General features: G+C 42.2%; 1 protein-coding gene across 3 annotated transcripts; it reads left to right on the forward strand.

Annotated features, from left to right (window-relative positions):
* The first annotated feature begins 1,451 nt into the window (after nt 1-1,451).
* LOC119961963 (death-associated protein-like 1-B) lies at nt 1,452-18,431 on the forward strand. Of its 3 annotated transcripts, none has more exons than XM_038789605.1 (4): nt 1,452-1,665; nt 10,801-10,873; nt 16,536-16,590; nt 17,889-18,431. In XM_038789605.1, the coding sequence occupies exons 2-4, from the start codon at nt 10,809-10,811 to the stop codon at nt 17,997-17,999; spliced, it is 231 nt and encodes a 76-aa protein (XP_038645533.1). In that variant the 5' UTR covers nt 1,452-1,665; nt 10,801-10,808; the 3' UTR covers nt 18,000-18,431. The 3 variants fall into 3 exon arrangements, with proteins under 3 accessions (XP_038645533.1, XP_038645534.1, XP_038645535.1); XM_038789606.1 differs by having other exon boundaries at nt 1,465-1,669; XM_038789607.1 differs by lacking the exon at nt 1,452-1,665 and adding an exon at nt 2,047-2,067.
* The last annotated feature ends 911 nt before the right edge of the window (nt 18,432-19,342 follow it).

Genomic DNA, 19,342 nt, shown 5'->3' on the forward strand with positions numbered 1-19,342 from the left:
GGTGGCTAGCGGCAGTCGCTGATGGGGTCCATGATGAGGTGGTCGTCGGCGGGGTCCACGAAGCATAGGGGGGTGGGCCGCGCGGTCGGGGGCATAGGCCTGTACGTTGCGTGAGGCAACCGTAAGCGAGAGCGCTAGTTTTTTGGTCACCGCAAGGTCAAGCGTGGCCCCTTTTAAGAGGCGCTGGCGGATGTAGTCAGACCCTATGCCCGTAACGAACACGTCTCTCATCAGCAGGTTCGCATGCTCAGTGGCCAAAATGGCCTGGCAGTCACAGTCTCTCACTAAGGCACGCCAGAAATCTTCCACAGACTCACCGGGAAGTTGGTGCCGTGTGGATAGGAGATGCCTGCCATAGATTTTGTTGGTCCGCTGAGCGTAATTCTCCTTCAGTAGCTTCTGCATGGGTCAGCGTGTCCTGGACGAGGGGAAAACCGTTGGAGCTCAGCCGCGTGTACAGAATCTGGAGCTTCTGTGTTTCTGGGATTGGGTCTGGTGCAGACCCGATGTAAGCTTCAAAACAGGCTAGCCAATGTTCGAAGTCTTTTTTGGCGTTGTGTGCTTGAGGATGCAGCTGCAGGTGATCAGCTTGATGCGGAGGTGCATCTCTGAAAAATCTCTGTGTAATAAATTGATGCACTATCAATTACGATGAGACGAGAATGTAATCGAGGCTTTATTACACTAAGATGTGTGGCTTCCTACAGCAGCTGACGAAATGGCTGCTGTACGGAGAGCACACATATTTATACTCCGCCAGCAGGCAGGGATCTACCCTCGTACCTGTAGTACAGGGGCCTTACCGTAAAACCATAACATACAGTATAATGCATCAGTGGTGACTACCACATTTTGCTTGAATGTAGGCCCTTCACAATGACACACATGTGCGAGGTTGGATTTTCCGTCCTCACAAAGATGGAGATAGCGTAAAGGAACCGGCTGAACTCCACATCTGACATGTGCATAATTTTCACCTGGAGTGAGATCATGAGGACCAAACAGGCTCACCTGTCAGCATTAAAGGTAAGCAAAAATGGTGTGTTGTGATGGTTGGCAAGCGATGGGTCCGTGGGCCAGCAGGGTCACTGGAAAGAAAGTTTGAGAAACTAGGGTACTTACTATTTGAGACTGAGCAGATATTTCTGGGATGAAAGAAAATGAGGTGAGGTGGGAATAGAGATGAGTAAACTTCATGATGATGATTTGTGCTGGTGTGTGATCAAAGGGATACTATCATCTTTTGAGTGCTTTAAACGGCAGAAAATAAGTAATTAGCCGCAGTCCACAAAAGACCACAGGCGTCCCCATTTGATGAGAAAATACTCCATGTGTCGTATTAACTGGGACGGAACCAATCGAAGAGGGGTTTCTATCTCCAATCTTTCTAAATTCCCTATGGAAACTAAGCTTATCAGGAGTTTCCACTATGTGATGATTTGAATGTAATTGTCATTTTTAATTATTTTATCTACAGTTTAATCAAGTGAGGTTGCTGTGTGGAGACGCCCATCAAATGATAATGACTCCCTCCATTGTTTAGCAGCATACTCGAATGAGAACGTACAGCTGCTTCGAGTCAGAAAAAATAGTTTAAACGTGGAGGGAATTAGTTGTAAGTAGTTTCTTGGAGCTATAGTCGAGAGGTTGGTTGGAGTAAAGTGGGTAGGTGAGAATTTTTTATACATTAAAAGATAAACTAACTAGCCTGGTTTCAGTTTCCAGTATTTTTTTTAAACGTCTTGGTTTGTTTTTTTTCCGCACACATCAAACTGCAGCTTCCATTGCTGAGTTAGTCAACTTTCATGTTCAAACACGGAAGTGTTGGACACTACGTTTAAATGCAAATATTATTTTTAATGGGCGTTTTCTCGCCTTGTCGTTTTTAAATTTGCTTTTCGTTTGAATGTTAGATTCCCCACTCTTTAAAATGTTGTTATTCAAAATTTGACTATAATTGCGAAATTCATGACGCAGATTCTGGACGGTGGGGTGGCTCCGGGGGGCGGGGGGTGTGGAGTCGGAGAGAAAAGGCAGAAGTTGATATTGACTTTTAATGTAGTGCAAGTACGTTTTGGTGAATTTTTAATGCATGCTTTATTGGTTACGACATTACTGAAAGTCTGCAATTATGGTCTTCAACTTCAGCAGTAATTATTGAATGTTGGTATCGGTGTTATTTTGGGGAATATGCGAGCGAAGGGACTTGCTCTAGCTTGGATTTTGGCCACAACGCTTTTACCCTGAATCCCACAACTTTTAGTTTGCTAACTTTCCATCCGCAATGCATTCGGTATCTTTAGGAAATCCTTGAGTACACACCATTGTCGGTTTAACACGAACTGGCACAATTTCTAACTTTAAAATTCAAGGAGGCAGTGATGAAGAGAAAAGTGGTCATAACTTTTGAAACATCTCCTCAGATTTTCAGGTTAATTGCATATTATAACACAAAATGATGAACTTGCACCTTGGCTTCAAACTATAGCTGTTTATTTCATGAATATTGAGTTTTTCACTTCACATATTTGTTTTCAAATTTCAGTATTAAATGATGTGTACTACTTTGTTGAATCTGTCCAACAGAAGCTAAATAATTACAATGTCAATCCTGGGTTTTTACTGTAATCTGGTTTTTTTTTGGATCTGAATATTGCAAACTGTTGTCAACTGCCCCAGCAGCTTCTGACATGCCCATACCTAGAGTCACAGCTTCCAAAGTCAAATCTGCCTTCTTGAAAGTGCACATTTTGGAACAGGTCCTGACCGAGTACCTGATTGTGCACTCAAATCCTGTGTGCATGGACATAGAATCATACAATTTACACTGCAGAAAGAGGTCATCTTCAACTCCTCCCTACTCTGTTCCAAGGTTCCCATCTGCTTCAAGAAGACCACCATCAAAACCAGTACCAAAGAAGAACCAGGCAACCTGCCTCGACGACTACCATCCAGTGGCCTTGACATTTATCATTATGAAGCGCAAAGAGAGATTGGTCATGAGAAGCATCAATTCCATACTCTCAGAATGCCTTGATCCACTACAATTCGCATACCGCCACAGCAGACGCTATCTCTCTGGCCCTACACTCATCCATGGAGCATCTTGACAACAAGAACTTTTATGCCAGACTCCTATTTATTGACTACAGCTGTGCCTTCAACACCATAATCCCAGTCAAGCTCCTATCAAAGCTCCAAAACCTGGGACTTGGCTGCTCCCTCTGTGACTGGAACCTTGACTTACTGACCCATAGACCACAACATCGGGGCCCTGCAAGGCTGTGTACTTAGCCCCCTACTATACTCCCTATAAACACAACTGTGTGGCAAAATACAGCTCCAAGTTGATAACACCTTTTTTAATGGGTCGGATCTTGAACAATGATGAATCAGAGTACAGGAGGGGGATAGAGAACCTAGTGGAGACAACAATCTCTCCCTCAATATCAGCAAAACTAAGGAGCTGGTTATTGACTTCAGGAAACAAGAGTATTGTACACACCCCTGTCTGCATCAATGGTGCACGTCACCAACAATCTGTCCTGGTCCACCCATGTCGATGCCATGACCAAGAGCACCACAGTGCCTATACTTCCTCCGGACACTTGAGGAAATTTGGCATGTGAAATGAAAATGTCCCTGACTCCTACCAATTTTACATAGAAAGCATCCTATCTGGCTGCATCATTGCCTGGTATGGCAGCTGTTCGGCTCGAGACTGGAAGAAACTAGAGTCGTGAACACAGCCCAGTCCACCACACACCAAAGCCTCCCATCCATTGACGCTGTCTATACGGAGGCACTGTAGCACAGTGGTTCGCACAGTTGCTTCACAGCTCCCAAGAGTCCCAGGTTCGATTCCCGGCTTGGGTCACTGTCTGTCTGTGCGGAGTCGGCACGTTCTTCCTGTCTGCGTGGGTTTCCTCCCACAGTCCACAAGAGGTGCAGGTTAGGTGGTTTGGCCATGCTAAATTGCTCTCCGGTTAGGTGGGGCTAAAGGGATAGGGTGGAGATGTGGGTTTAAGCGATGTGTTCTTTCCAAGTGCCGGTGCAGACTCGCTGGGCTGAGTGGCCTCCTCCTGCACTGTAAATTCTATGACCTCCCTCTGCCTTGAGAAAGCAGGCAGCAGCATAATCAAAGACCCCTCTTCCATTGGGCAGGAGGTACAAAAGCCTTGAGAACACGCACTAACAGATTCAAAAACCTCTTCTTTCCTGCTGTTACCAGACTCCTGAATGATTCACTTGTGGATTAGCTGATTTCTCCACACTTTCTCTATTGAGTACTACTACATTCCGTATGCTTCACCTGATTGTCTACTTGCATATGCATATGTGTGTATCTGTACATTCTATGTTTTTTCATGTTGGGATGATCTATCTGGATGGAAGCAGAATCAAATATAAGGCGAGCATTCTGTTTACAGCACATCAAGGTAGAATCCAAGCCGCCTATAATTAAGAGTTCCATGAGTATTTGTACCATGTGAAAGGTTTGACTTCTTAAGCCACAAAGGAGGCAATTTGATCCCAAGTCTGTACTGAATTAGTTATGCTCAGCTGTAATGATAAACAGATTTTTAAAATTGCTTACTGCTAGTTACCCAGTCATCTGCCCAGCAATTATTTTGTGGCTATCTGAATGTGGAATACAGCTCCCTTACCCATGTACACGCACCCCCAAGGAAAACTACCACTGATGCTAGAAATTATGTGAATAACCATTTGGGTGAAGCCCAGAGCTGCTTGTGTCTGTAGTTTCCAGGGGGTGAGAAAAACAACTGGGGTTTCTTTTGCATATTAAGCAAGAATTTCCTCCCTGGCACTTACCCTTTTTTGTTTTGATCGCCAATGTTTCTCAATGGTAGCAAGACTGTCTTTATTGCCAAGCCTAGTTACCTTGAGATGGTGTTTTCTGCTCTAACTAAGGAAAGTGGATGACCATGGCACACCAATCCAAAATCACTGATTTGGAAGGTATTATATTCCTATAATATTTTGGTTTGGTGCAGGGAGTGGACATTGAATCTAATGCTCAAACACGAAGTGCAATGTTCCTCCATGTTCTAATCTGGAACTTCTTCTTCTCATTTTTCTCTTCCCATCTCCTTTCATACCTGACTTGCCTCCTGGCCTCCCCCCCCCCCAACTTCTTGGCTTTCTTTCTCCTCCTCTTTCAAGAGAGGTGGGTAGCTAAAGCACAACAGCCACAAAGCATAACTGTCTGAGCCATGGGCAAATTGCCATAGGGTAAATAAGATAGAGTTGAATGTGTGGCTCAAAGATTGGTGAGAGATTGATTTTGAATCATGGGGCACTGACATCAGGACGGGGGATAGAGGGAGCTGTACCATTGGGATAGTATTCATTTGAACTGCACTGGGAACAGTGTCCTGGTGAGTCATAAGTATGTGAGTGTAGATTTGGAAAGTTAAAGACAAAAGGTGAGTAGGGCATGAAGGGACAAAATCCAAAGAAAATGTTGATTTATAGGGAATAGTTTTCTAAAAAGTCATTAAATGCAGATGAACAAGTGGTACAGAAATAAATTGTTTACATTTAATTGCCATTACAGGAGACAAGGTTGGGAACTATTATGGGCTACATAAATTTGGGATGCATCCCTGATTTATAAGATGGCATGGAAAGGATCTTGGCTCAGAAAACCAGGAAGCATTTGGTATGGCTGAAGATTTGGAAATGGCAATGGTTAGAACACACTAGTTTGTAGGCCCCCTAACAGTAGTTACCATTTGGAGTATTCAACAAGAAATTATTGGAGCTTGAATGTAAACAGTTGCTTGGTAGTACAGAATTGAATATCACTGCAACTTTTCATCTTGCACTCCTCAAGATAAACATAGTTTTCAACTATCATCATTTACATTAGAGGAAGGGGAAATGTTTGATTGGTTCTTACTGAGGCATTGCCATGGAGGAACTGTACTGAGTAATTTAAAGGCTTGAACATATTCCTTTTGTTATGCACTATGCCTAGTTTTATTTTATTCACTATTAGATTTGTGAATTATGTGAATAGTAACTAGATTGTTACTGAATAACGCATGGTTGGTCCTTTTTGAATTGGCTGAAGAACACTTTCTGTATTCTTGCAACAATGCTCCAGGGTGTCATTAATCTCTGACCACTTCCTTTTTATCAGGTACACTGGAGAGCTTTTGCCCAGGTTCAGTACTAACTCTTCTCTGCCATTTGATTCTCCTTGTCTAGATCAAGGCTACATTAAATTTGAAATTGAGTGGCTCTGGAAGAACCCGCACTGTAGGTTGATCTGCATTGCTAGTGGGAGAAGGCTAAATGTCGAGTCCTGGATGTGCACTTGCATATCTAAGCTGCAGAGGAATTTCGTACCCTACTGTGACATTTGCAGCATGAAATTCCTGTAGCTTGCCTAATGTACAATGAACCTTCTTAGTTATGCATAAGGTTGACCATTCTGTTATGGAAACTAGCCTGTTCTGTCATTCAGGTTAGATTATGGCTGATCTGTAGCTTAACAACACTTACCTCTGTTGGTCCTGTGACTCCTGATGCCCTTGTCCAAAAACATTATTAATCTGTTTTCTTCAATTTTCAATTAACCTAACCTCTCTCGGGAACAGTTTCCACTTTCCACTAACAACCTGCTCTAATTTTACACAAGACATTATCAATCCTTTTATCAACACTTTAATAATCTTTCTGTATGTAACTGAAATACAAGCTTTGTCTAAGCATTCTGTGCTTGAAACTTTTACCAATATCGTACTGAATTAGCGCTCCACTCCTTCAAGGTCAAGATCTTCCTTGGATGCAATGCCCAGAATCTAGGCACATCTTTTGTATAACTAACTTTCAGCTTGCTTTTAAATTTAAAACATTTCATTGGTCTTTGTCTCTTTCATTTGTAAAATCTTTGGCTTTCAACTGATTATATAAAGCTACTGATGTCCGCAACTATCTGAACCCTACTTTGTTTTCCAACTCTGCTTCTTGCAAATACATATTCCTTTCTTGTTTGTCTTTTTACTTTGCATCTGTTCTTGACACTTTTGTTTTTAAAAATTTTTAGATTACCCAATTATTTTTTTCAATTAAGGGGCAATTTAGTGTGGCCAATCCACCTACTCTGCACATTTTTTGGGTTGTGGGGGCGAAACCCACGAACCTGGGACCTCAGTTCCGTGAGGCGGTTGTGCTAACCACTAGGCCACCGTTCTGCCCTGTTCTTGACACTTTTTTTTTTAAAATCATGTCAGAATAGCTTGATTGCCACCTCCTGAGTTGGACAGCCAGACTGTTCTACGCTGTGCTTCTAGCCCCCATCCCCCCCCCCCCCCCCCCCCCCCCCCCCCAACTCCACAAAGAATGATGGGAGCTTTTTCTTGTCAAATGCTTGACCGATCGTTTGCCACCATCTTCTTTCTGAAGTGACACCTCTTCCATTTATGTCCAATTCATTTTGATCACCCCTCTCCTTGAGATGGCTGCCTTTTCCATTCACCACCTGTTTCCACAGGAGACATATGTTTTGTCTGGAGACTTCAGTACTCTAAATGTGCGACAACTGTTAATACTACATAGTGCAGTCTTTTCTGTAGGAGACCAAATGCAAATATGTTACTGCTTTGTTCGAAGTGTGAACCTGAGCACTCACTCACCCACTCCATGTGCCAGAATTTAGGGATTGGAAGATGGAAGACTAGAAACATGTTGGTGGTCTACATTTTCTTTTCTTTTCATGGTGCCATTTCCAACTGCCTTATCTTCTTCTTTTCCACCACCAATCTTGTTTGCTTTTCTCCCTGTGTCTGTGTGGGTCTCACCCTCACAACCAGGTGGATTGGCCCTTAATTGGGGGAGAAAAAAAAGAATTGGGTAGTCTAAATTTATTAAATTATTTTGTCTTTTCACAGATGCATGAAATCTGATGGAAGTCTTGTGGCAGAGTGGGTATAATCCTAACCTCTCAGTTAGGGGCTCCAGGATTAAGTTTCACTCCAGAACTTGATGGCCAAAGAAGGTGTATTCATTTTTTTTTTTTTTTTTTAAATTTAGATTACCCAATTATTTTTTCCAATTAAGGGGCAATTTAGCGTGGCCAATCCACCTACTCTGCACATTTTTGGGTCGTGGGGGCGAAACCCACGCAGACACGGGGAGAATGTGCAAACTCCACACGGACAGTGACCCAGAGCCGGGATCGAACCTGGGACCTCAGCGCCGTGAGGCGGTTGTGCTAACCACTAGGCCACCGTGCTGCCCAGAAGGTGTATTCATAACAAGTGGCCAAACTATGACAGGTGGCAAGAACATGAGACTCCGATCAGCCATGCTTGATATGGAGTGGTCTCCCTCGAGGGTGGCATAGTAGCACAGTTGCTTCATAGCTCCAGGGACCCAAGTTTGATTCCTGGCTTTGGTCACGATCTGTGTGGAGTTTGCACGTTCTCCCGTGTCTGCGTGGGTTTCCTCCCATAGTCCAAAGATGTGCCGGTTAGGTGGACTGGCCATGCTAAATTGCCCTTGGGTTAGGTGGGGTTACGGGGACAGGATGGTGGTGTGGGCTTAAGTAGGGTGCTCTTTGCAAGAGCTGGTGCAGACTCGATGGGCCGAATGGCCTCCTCCTGCACTGTAAATTCTGATTCTATGAGCAATGGCTTCTGGCTAGCAACCTGTTCCTGTAAAAGCTAACTTTTGGATTTGTTTATTGTCACATGTACCAAGGTACAGTGAAACTTATTGTTCTGCTTGCAGTCCAGACAGATCATTCCATGCATGAAAAAAAAACATAAGAGCATACATAATGTAAATACATAGACACAGGCTCCGGGTGAAGCATACAGGAGTGCAGTATACTCGGTCGAGAAGATGTGTTAAGAGATCAGATCAGTCAGTCATGGGGTTATTTAAGGAGTCTGGTGTAACTGTGGGGAAGAAGCTGTTTTGTAAACGGTCTGCCTCCTGCATCTCTAGTGGATGTGACAAAACTAGTCATGTAAACAGTTCCCAATATTTGTTGAAATGTAATCGCTATGTAGGCTAACACTAATCAACTGTGTATAAAATTCCCTTAGGTACTTGCAAATCATTAACTTCCTATGAAAGGAGACAAGAACATACCCATAACCGCCACAACAGACATTACTGGAAGAGTTACTGGACACAAGCTTACTAGAGAAAGGAAACTGTAGCGACATATATGACCGACTGGTAAAAGGGGCCAACACCATACTGGACGCAACAAGAATGAAATGGGAGGAGGACCTGGGGATCAAAATAGGGTGGACACTCTGGAGCGAAGCACTGCATAGGGTCAACTCCACGTGCGCAAGGCTCAGCCCGATGCAACTAAAAGTGGTACATGGAACCCACTTAACAAGAACATGTATGAGTAGGTTCTTCCCGGAGGTGGAGGATGGATGTGAATAGTGCCAAGGAGGCCCGGCCAACCATGCCCACATGTTCTGGTCTTGCCCCAGACTTGTAGAATACTGGACAGCCTTCTTCGAGGCAATGTCCAAAGTGGTGGAGATGAGGGTGGAGCCATGCCCAAAAGTGGCGGTCTTCGGGGTTTCAGACCAGCCAGATCTATTCCTGGGGAGGAGGGCGGACGCCCTTGCCTTTACCTCCCTGATTGCCTGCCATAGAATCCTGTTCAGCTGGCGGTCAGCAGCACCACCCAAAGCTGCAGACTGGCTGCCCGACCTCTCGGAATCTCTCCAAATGGAGAAAATCATATTTGCCATCTTGAGGGTCAGACGGCAGCCTCCACAGAACGTGGGAGCCATTCACCCAATTGTTCCGGGACCTGTTTGTGGCTAACAAACCAGCAGAAGAATAGCCAGGTAGCTGAGAACCAGGGGAAAGTAGCCAAAGCATGAAGGGGAGAGATGGGGCGGGGGGTTACTGCTAAATCTAAGAGGAAGGAAAGGCAAATTTTTTATTTCTCTCGTGTTGTTATCTTTTTTCTTTTATGTCTTTCCCTTTGTGATTTGGGTGTGTCTGCCCTTTTCTTGTATCATATCCTGTGTACATAACGGCAAGTATACTTTCTTCAAAACCCAATAAAAAAACATTTAAAAAAAACAACAACTGTGTATAACATTCCAAACCATCTTCTGAAATGCCCCAGCTACGCTTTGCACCGTCAACCATTTGTCATCTAGTCTTTTTTTCTTTGCATAGTTTTTTTTCTGGTTTAAACCCATCAAATTTCTAACCTTTCTCAGTTCTGATGAAAGGTCATGGACCTGAGATATAAGAGTTTCTCTCTTCACAAGTGCTACTGGACTGGACATGACTCTATAATTTTCTGGGGGTTTTATTTTTATTTTATTTTTTATAAATTTAGATTACCCAATTATTTTTTCCAATTAAGGGGCAATTTAGCGTGGCCAATCCACCTACTCTGCACATTTTTGGGTTGTGGGGGCGAAACCCACGCAGACACGGGGAGAATGTGCAAACTCCACACGGACAGTGACCCAGAGCCGGGATCGAACCTGGGACCTCAGCGCCGTGAGGCGGTTGTGCTAACCACTAGGCCACCGTGCTGCCCTTTCTGGGGGTTTTATAATGTCTAGTATATACTCGACCATTCAGCCTATGATTTCTTATTGGTCTAACCAATTAACAAAACATATTGGATGGAATTGGTACACTTAAGTGTGGCAATGGTAAGATTAGTAGCACTGATCATCAGTGTTGATTAACTGTTCTAAAACCATTTAATATGTTTGATGTGAAATTAATTATGTATTGAACGGCTGTTTATTTTTTTTTTACTCCCAAAAGGTAGTAGAATGAAGGTTGCCACAAAAGAAGAGGAAAGTGGAAGAGATGAGAAAACCAAGAAATGTTTTCAGAGGTAAATGGTACTTGTACCTTCTGATTTTTGTGCTTGACCAAATACACATTGCAGATGAAAATATTATGCTCATTGTCATTTAGTCCCAGCAAGCAATAGTTAATTGGGTCATGATAACGAGGTTGTATCTTGTTGAATAGAACCATAGAAAAGTTACGGTGCAGAAAGAGGCCATTCAGCCCGCTGTCAGCCAGCCAAAGTAAAAAACCTAGCTGCTCATTTCCATCCCATTTTCCAACACCTGATCTGCAACCTGTAAGATTACAACACTCCAGATGCAGATCTATGTTTTTTTTTCAAATGAGATGAGCAATACAACCTGAACCACCAACTTAGGCAGTAAATTCCTGGCACCCACTATCCTGCGCATGAAAAAGTCTTCCTCTTGTACCAGTCCCTTGAATCTGAGCCCTCGGCTCGAGGAAACAAGTCTACCTTGTCTCGGCCCCTAGTATGTCGGAAGCAAATTTTCAATGAATCCATTGGAGGACCGAATCATTTTTTGTGACATGGCTACAACAACACATTTTCCTATTCATTGCAACGCACGTTATTTCTCAAACCATACATCCAACATGATAGTTGGAATCATACAATAGACCTTTCTATGTCCCATGCTGCCTTGACATTAGACTATTGGTACTTTGACCACTACTGAATTATCTGTTGGTAGTTGACATGGAATTGAATATCAGGAAATTGTACCTTGCTGGTTTTGAATTAGAGTTTGACATTTTTAGTGAGTGATATCCCTCCCAATTGAAATTTAAATGGCGTTGAATGTTTCTCACAATCTCTCATAGTTTTGGTTCATCCTGCAGTTCAATCACCTTGTGGGAGATTAGTCATATTTGCTTCATGATTGATTTGGACTTGACTTTTTAGACCTAAGTCAACTGATTGCACTTTCCTGAGATGGAATTGCTTTTTAAATATTATCATGCAGAATTAGGGTTTTGCTCGTTTTATGTAAGTGATCTTTGAAACTATTGTAATTGCATGGAGGAATTAGCTTGTCTTAAGTTGGGAACTTCCTCTAGTGCCTGAGACCAATGAATAAAACAGCAGCAAATAACTGGATGATTGCATTCTATATTACTTGTAGGAAAATCTCCCTTGAATAATTTGTGGGCCATTATTGATCTATGATGCTTGAAAAATGCCAAATGGAGCAATCTTTTTTTAACATTCGGGCTTGGCTGCAGTTAATGTATTTAATAGGTGAATGCTGGTGCCCAAACATGAATGTTTATATATTTCACATTTCTTCTATATAGGATACAGTATAATGATATGGGAACTCTGGACGGTTTTCCTGATGTTGCACCCGTTTTATAATCTGAATTTTTGCAGGTTTTGCTTTCCGTCCATATGAAATTGTGACTTGTATACAATGTCCTAATAAAATGGTTGGAAACATTGCAGGCCATTTAATCCAACATTTTATGCTGAACAGAGAGGAGGTTTCTGGCTTGTTTTCCTTATCCTTTCATATATAAGATGACTGCTATATAGCTATTCACTCCTGGAAGCAGTCTCTTGTTCCTTCACTATACTCAACCACTCTCTTGGCTTTTGCATCATGAAACCTTTAGAGTATCCAATTATTTTTTTTCCAATTAAGGGGTAATTTAGTGTGGCCAATCCATTTAACAAGCACATCTTTGAGTTATGGGGATGAAACCCTCGCAGGCACGGGGAGAATGTGCAAATTCCACACGGACAGGACCCAGGGCTGGGATTCGAACCCAGGTCCTCAGCGCTGTAGTCCCAGTGCTAACCACTGTGCCATGTGCCACCCTATTATGAAACCTTCCTGCCCTCAACCACCCAATTACCCTTTCCTTCCTCGCTCTTTCTGCTTTCTCTAACTATATATATATTATATGGTCACATGATGCAAGCCCAGGAGTAGCTGCTTTTCTGTGGGTTCTGGCACTCCTCGCTTATCTGTCATTTATCCACCTATGCTGGAAGGCTTTGGTAAGAATATGCCAAAAAATGCAAGTAATCCAGAGGGGGTAGCCAGATTCAGTGAGGGTGGAACTGTCCTTCCCATATGGCAGCCTGACCCTCAGGAGGTCTCTCTGCCCCGTGCTCTCCAGGGTATTCTCGGAAGTGGTGAAAATTATGGCTATGGACATTATTGGATATGAGGCCAAGTTGCTAAGCAACATGGGCAGCACGGTAGCATAGTGGTTAGCACAAATACTTCACAGCTCCAGGGTCCCAGGTTCGAATCCCGGCTTGGGTCACTGTCTGTTTAGAGTCTGCACTTTCTCCCTGTGTGTGCGTGGGTTTCTTCCGGGTGCTCCGGTTTCCTCCCACAGTCCAAAGATGTGCAGGTTAGGTGGATTGGCCATGCTAAATTGCCCTTGGGGTCCAAATTGCCCTTAGTGTTAGGTGGGGTTCCTGGATTATGGGGATTGGGTATGGGCTTGGGTAGGGTGCTCTTTCCAAGAGCCAGTGCAGACTCGATGGGCCGAATGGCCTCCTGCACTGTAAATTCTAAGAGGTTGATGATACTGGAGGAGAGAATCTTGCATGTGAAATGGGATGCTTGCTTTGCGGAGGCAAGAATTTAAGTGGCATGGTGGAGGACTTGGAGAACTGAGGTCGGAGATTTTTTCAAACGCGATGCAAAGGCTGGGTGATTCAAATTAGAAAGGGTGCAGTGAGGATAGGGCACAGTTTTCATCTTCGACCCCATCATTCGCTTTCACAGCCTTGACCATAAAGACCTGGAGATGGCACGGTGAGTTGGAACCTGGCTCAATGGGGGTGTAAGCATTTCTTTCTTCCAGGACTTCACAAGTCAAGCATCAGAACAGTGTTCTCAAGCAGCCAATCACAGACAGCAAAGCAAGAAGTTAAAACTGAGTGCAAACTAAGGGGATGTACAAGGGAGGAGCTGAAATAGCAGGCTCTGAAAACCCTAGATTTTTGGATGGAGTTATTGGCAAACCTTTTGAGGCATTGGGACCCCATTCTAGGTCCCAACGTGCCCACCTACTTACCCTGGACCTTCAAACTTCCCAGTGAGCAAAGAAGCACTGCCTGTATTCCTCTTGAATGCCCCTCAAACTTTTTGTGGTTCTAGACTTGGTTTTGCATACCCTGAAAGTCAGATTTGCTCCAGAATGCCAGTTGGTGTGGTATATTTAAATTAAGATGCCACATATAAAGGTTCCGACACAAGATGGGTACTCGTGGTGTTGGTGGGTGATATTTCAGCATGAACAGAGGATTCGCTAACAGGAAAGTAGTGATAAATGTGTTATTTCAGTGTGGCAAACGAAGTGGGTATTTACAATGTACATTAATAACTTGGATGAAGGGACCAAGTGTACTGCAGCCAAAGTTGCTGCTGATACAAAGATAGGCAGGAAATTGTGAGTAGGATACAGAGTCTGCAAAGAAACATGGAGTCAAGTGACTAGGCAAAAAATTGGCAGATGAGTATAATGTGGGAAAATGTGGCGGGAAAAATAGAAGCAGAATATTGAATGGTGAGATTGCTGAATGCTTTGCTGCAGAGGGATCTGGCTGTCCTTGTACATTAATTTCAAAACTCTCTCATGCAAGTAATTAGGGCAAATTAAATGTTGCCCTTTCATTGTGTGGAGGATAGAGTATAACAGGAAAGTCTTATTACAACTGTACAAGAGCATTGAGACTACATCTGCAGTAGTGCACAATTTTAGTCTCCAGGAATGAGATAATCATTGGAAGCAATTAAATAATTTTTAAAAATGTAAAAAAAGTTGTCTAGGCTGATTCTTGGGTTAATCTTTATTGTCACAAGTAGGCTTACATTAACACTGCAATGAAGTTGCTGTGAAAAGACCCTAGTTGAGGGGTTTGTCTTGTGAAAGACTGAGCAGGATGGGCCTGCTTGGATATGAGGAGGAATTTCTAGAGAAGATAGAATTATTTTCCACCGAGAACAGTGAAGGTGGGTTCCTGGCATATATCCCAAGCTGAGTTGAGGATGTCCAGGGTTATAGAGGGCAGGCAGGAAAGTAAAGTAAATATTACAATTGGATTCAGCCATGATCATCTTGAAAGGTGGAAAAGGCTATGGGTGTTTTGCTCTTATTGTTGACCACAGACTCTGTACTGGGTTGGATATTCAGAAGCTCTGCCACAATGCATTTAAGTAAATTTGCTAAAAAAAAAATATACTCCCTCCACCCCTATTGTGCACTTGTAAACATATGAACCTGCTATTATAAAAGCTGGAATGTATCCAAGAGCCCCAAATAAATTTTATAACAGAACTGCTAGTTTCAGTAGCTGTATAAATTGAGAAAATATTCAAGCAATTGAAAGTTTAAAAGAAAAATCTAATTGCTGCTACTCCTTTCAAGGCTACACTTGCAATACTGTAGGATATACTTGGTTATTTCATTCAGCACTTGAATTCATTTCAAGAGCTTCATGTTACTGAGTTATACAAACTCATAAGAGCAAAATTAATATTTTAAAGCCCAAGGACCTCAAACACCATAACATAACAGGCTGTTAGAGTTTAGGGTGCATTCTTTGTGATGCTGACCGCAAAGGGAGTATAGCATCGCCCCTACCTCATGCTGCCTTCTCTGGTTGCATTCTACAGTCAGGCCAGGAAGTCCCTAAAGCTCCAGCATGACGCAGATTTTATCACTTTCAATGAAGAGCACCTTGGACGTGGAGCTAGTTGGAAAATCTGGGCTTGTCATTTTGGGAATGTGAAATAATAATAATCGCTTATTGTCACAAGTAGGCTTCAAATGACGTTACTGTGAAAAGCCCCTAGACGCCACATTCCGGCACCTGTTCGGGGAGGCCGGTACTGGAAATTTCAACATGGAAAGGCCAGTTGGGCTATTCAGCAGAAATTATGAACTTGCCGTGCTACTTATTGGGCCAGGTGACCAACACCTTGCTCAAATAGCATAATGGTAACAAACACTGGCAGTGTTGCCATCATTATTGCAAATCCACATTTGTAATTTTTCATTTCATTTCCATCAATTTCCTGAATGTTGCTACCGAAGTTCAGTTTTCTCCGCGGTATCCCAATCTCTCCCAACCATACCCTGAGCATTTAGTCAAGTCGTCAGTATCTCTACTACAAAAAAAAATATTGTATATTGCCTTGAACAATGGGAAACACCCCAAAGTATTTTCAGGAGTGTATAAAGCAAAATTTAATATTTGAGACATATGCAAATATTGGGGCAGATGGCAAACACCTTGCTCAAATGGGTAGGTTTAAAATAAAGAGTAATGGTCAGTACAGCACAGGAGACCATTTCTCTTGCTGAAAGAGGAGGAAAGAAGCTGCGGGTTGGGGAGGAAATTCCAGAGTTTATATCCTTACCAGCTAAATATCTGAAGGTGGAGAAATTCAAATCATAGATGTCAGAATTGGAGGGGCACCGATATGAAGGTTATGAGCCTGGAAGGATATTTGAGATGGCAAGAGGCAAGGCCATGGAAGACATTGAAAACAAGCATTTTGAAATGGAAGTGTTGCATAAGCAAGACCTAATATAGGTCGGTAAGGACTTTGGTAATGGCTGAACAGACTTGGGTGAGTTTTCGACTTCTATTTTCTTGTCTTCTCTATCTGGATCATTAATCTTCAACCATTTAACTGTGTACGTTTTCTTTGCAGTACTGCTATCAACTTATCAAAAAGGAGCTTTATATTAGCTAAAACAATTGATAAGGTGAGTAATTGGATTCTATTGAAGGTATTTTTAATTCAAAAGAAAGTTGAGTCTACATGTGCACTTCCCTTTTTTTTTAAGAAATGCACATTTTCTGAGCCTTCCATTTTATTAATGAGTAATCGTTTTTTCCTCATCCTATTATAAATTTCACACAGTTGCAGTATCAGTTTTGACCAAATATGAACATCATAGAACAGAAGCTGCTATGAGCCAATGCTGTGGATTGGGCAGTTTTATTCATTTAAAAAAAGATGATTGTTTTAAATGTTAAACAGAGCTTTTCAAAAGTAAGCCTTGTCTATCAATACCCAACCTGTGACCAATTTTCAAATGATTTTTAAAAATGTAAAACCTTTTCAGTTACATTGGTACACCAGTCAACTAACCATTTATGAAATTAAACTTTTAAAAACTTGTACCCAGAAGATCTAATTACTTTACTTTTCGGTTTTACACGTTGACAAAAGGCCTGTTATATCCAATTAGCACAGTATTTAAGCATTGCAACATGGACCAAGTTTAAATTTTTATAAAGATGCCCATTGCACTTGCATCAAATCTTTTCCTTACCAATTCTCCATTTACTTTAAAGGGACACATGTTCACTTTGGCAGCAGATTAATGAATTGTACATTTCATTTGACTTGATGTTCCAAGGTAACTGTTGACTCTAATCTTCCCAAAGCAAAAGTCAGATTCAGAAGTGTCCATAAAGAGTGTAGCACAGCAAAGGGATAAAGCAATTGACACCCTATTGACCACCTTAAATTTTCACACTCTCCGCATTGGTGATCTATAAGGTGCATTTTAGCCAGCCAAAGTTGATTTAGCCTTCCATATGTGAAGAAAAAGGGCACCAGGCAAATGCAAGCAGCACTTGCATGTTCCTTACCAAGGCCTACACCATCCTGACTTGGAAATGTATTGCCATTCCATCTCCGTCTTTCCAAATCTAAAGTCCAGCGAACCATTTAATTGCTACTTTGGGGAAAGGAAGTAAACCTCCCACTTGTGGGTGGATAGTTGGTTGGAATTCTGCTGGCATGGGCAATGTGGGTGCCACAAGTAGAAATAAGTCCTTCCAGTGATCCTGAAAATGCCACTTCAAATGCAATCACTGTATTGTGCATGTTGCTTTTAAAATTCCTTGGCAATCTGGCGGTGGTTTAATTTGTTTCCACAATATGCACAGCAGTTTGGGGCACATGCCTGGAAAATAAATTGCCTTTTGATCTTCTATTCCTAAACAAACTAATTCTTCACATGCTGATAACGTGCTTTTATTCCCTCCTTAGCTGAGTCGTAAATTTCCACCAGAAATTACACTGCAAAAACCTCAGCTGCCTTTGACGAAGATTCCGCTACCAAGACAACTTCGCACCATTCACCAGCCACGCAAATGTTGAAAGATGTCCAATCACAAGTGGATAATTATATAACCTGTGACGGCCACCATGCAGATTTAGAATCAATAGTGAGAAATGCCAGCCTTTTCCAAAGCTGCACAATGCTACAGCTCCTTGCATGTATCCTTAAAAGTGTAGAAATATTCTTTACCAAATGAAACATTAGTCCAACATGTATCAGTTGTCTTCTGGGCTAATTGCTCTATTGAAAATCTTCAAAAAGTATAACGGCTTTTACAAATGGAAAGCAAATTTGTTACCATTCTAATCTTCAAAGAACTGTGTAAGTAGCACTGTTACATAGGCGTTTCATAGGATATTCCATTTATGGTTTGGCTTATACATGGTGATTTAAGGAACCAAAATGAGGATGAGCTGTGTTTACCCTGCCACATAGGTAATAAATAAACTCTGTTTTTGATGCATTCACAATGGTGCTTGTTTCTCATTTGCTACTTAATACCTCCACCCTTTTTTAAAAAAAATAAATGAATTTATACTACTTTAAAATGTCTTTCATGGTATTAAAATTGGATGCATTCTCTCCTAACACTGGATACATTAATGCCTTTTTGGGGAAGGAAATCTGCCATCCTTACTAAGTCTACATGTGATTCCAGGTCCACAACAATGTTGTTCACTTATAACTGCCCTCCTGAAATTACGCAGTAAACTACCCTGTTCAAGGGATGGGCCAACAACTATCTTAACAATGATACTCGCTAGTTCAAATCATGGATGTAACCTGTTGGCTGTTTGGTTAAAAGGTCTGAATATTTTGGATGTTGAAGCAATTTTTCATTAAAATTCTCCTACAATTTACTTGAACACATTGTGCAAATATTTATAGTTTGGTGGAACTACATACACATTGACATGAGAGCTTATCTTTATGATGTGATGTACCATAGAAAATAAGAGCAGGAGTGGGCAGCACGGTGCCGCAGGGGGTTAGCCCGGCTGCCTCATGGCGCCGAGGTCCCAGCTTCGATCCTGGCTCTGGGTCACTGTCTATGTGGAGTTTGCACATTTCTCCCCGTGTTTGCGTGGGTTTTGCCCCCACAACCCAAAGATGTGCAGGTTAAGTGGATTGGTCACACTAAATTGCCCCTTAATTGGGGAAAAAAAATGAATTGGGTACTCTAAATTTGTTTAAAAATTTAAATTTTAAAAAAAAAGAGAGCAGCCAGAAGCCATTCGGCTCTTTGAGCCTACTCCACCATTCATTGATTATCCTACTCCATAGTCTGATCCCACCAGATTTTCTCCACACACGCGCACATGATTAGGCCTTGGTGCTTTGTGAAAGTGAATTCCAATTTTTCATCTCCATTCTAAATGAT

Source organism: Scyliorhinus canicula, chromosome 2, assembly GCF_902713615.1.
Source record: "Scyliorhinus canicula chromosome 2, sScyCan1.1, whole genome shotgun sequence".
Classification (NCBI taxonomy): Eukaryota; Metazoa; Chordata; class Chondrichthyes; order Carcharhiniformes; family Scyliorhinidae; genus Scyliorhinus; species Scyliorhinus canicula.

What these genes read in the sequence shown, in the direction of transcription:
- LOC119961963 (XM_038789605.1), top strand. Translation starts at nt 10,809, where the DNA reads ATGAAGGTTGCCACAAAAGAAGAGGAAAGTGGAAGAGATGAGAAAACC. An exon ending in ACCAAGAAATGTTTTCAGAG is followed by an intron (nt 10,874 to 16,535) that starts GTAAATGGTACT and finishes TTTTCTTTGCAG; the next exon opens with TACTGCTATCAACTTATCAA. An exon ending in TAGCTAAAACAATTGATAAG is followed by an intron (nt 16,591 to 17,888) that starts GTGAGTAATTGG and finishes TTCCCTCCTTAG; the next exon opens with CTGAGTCGTAAATTTCCACC.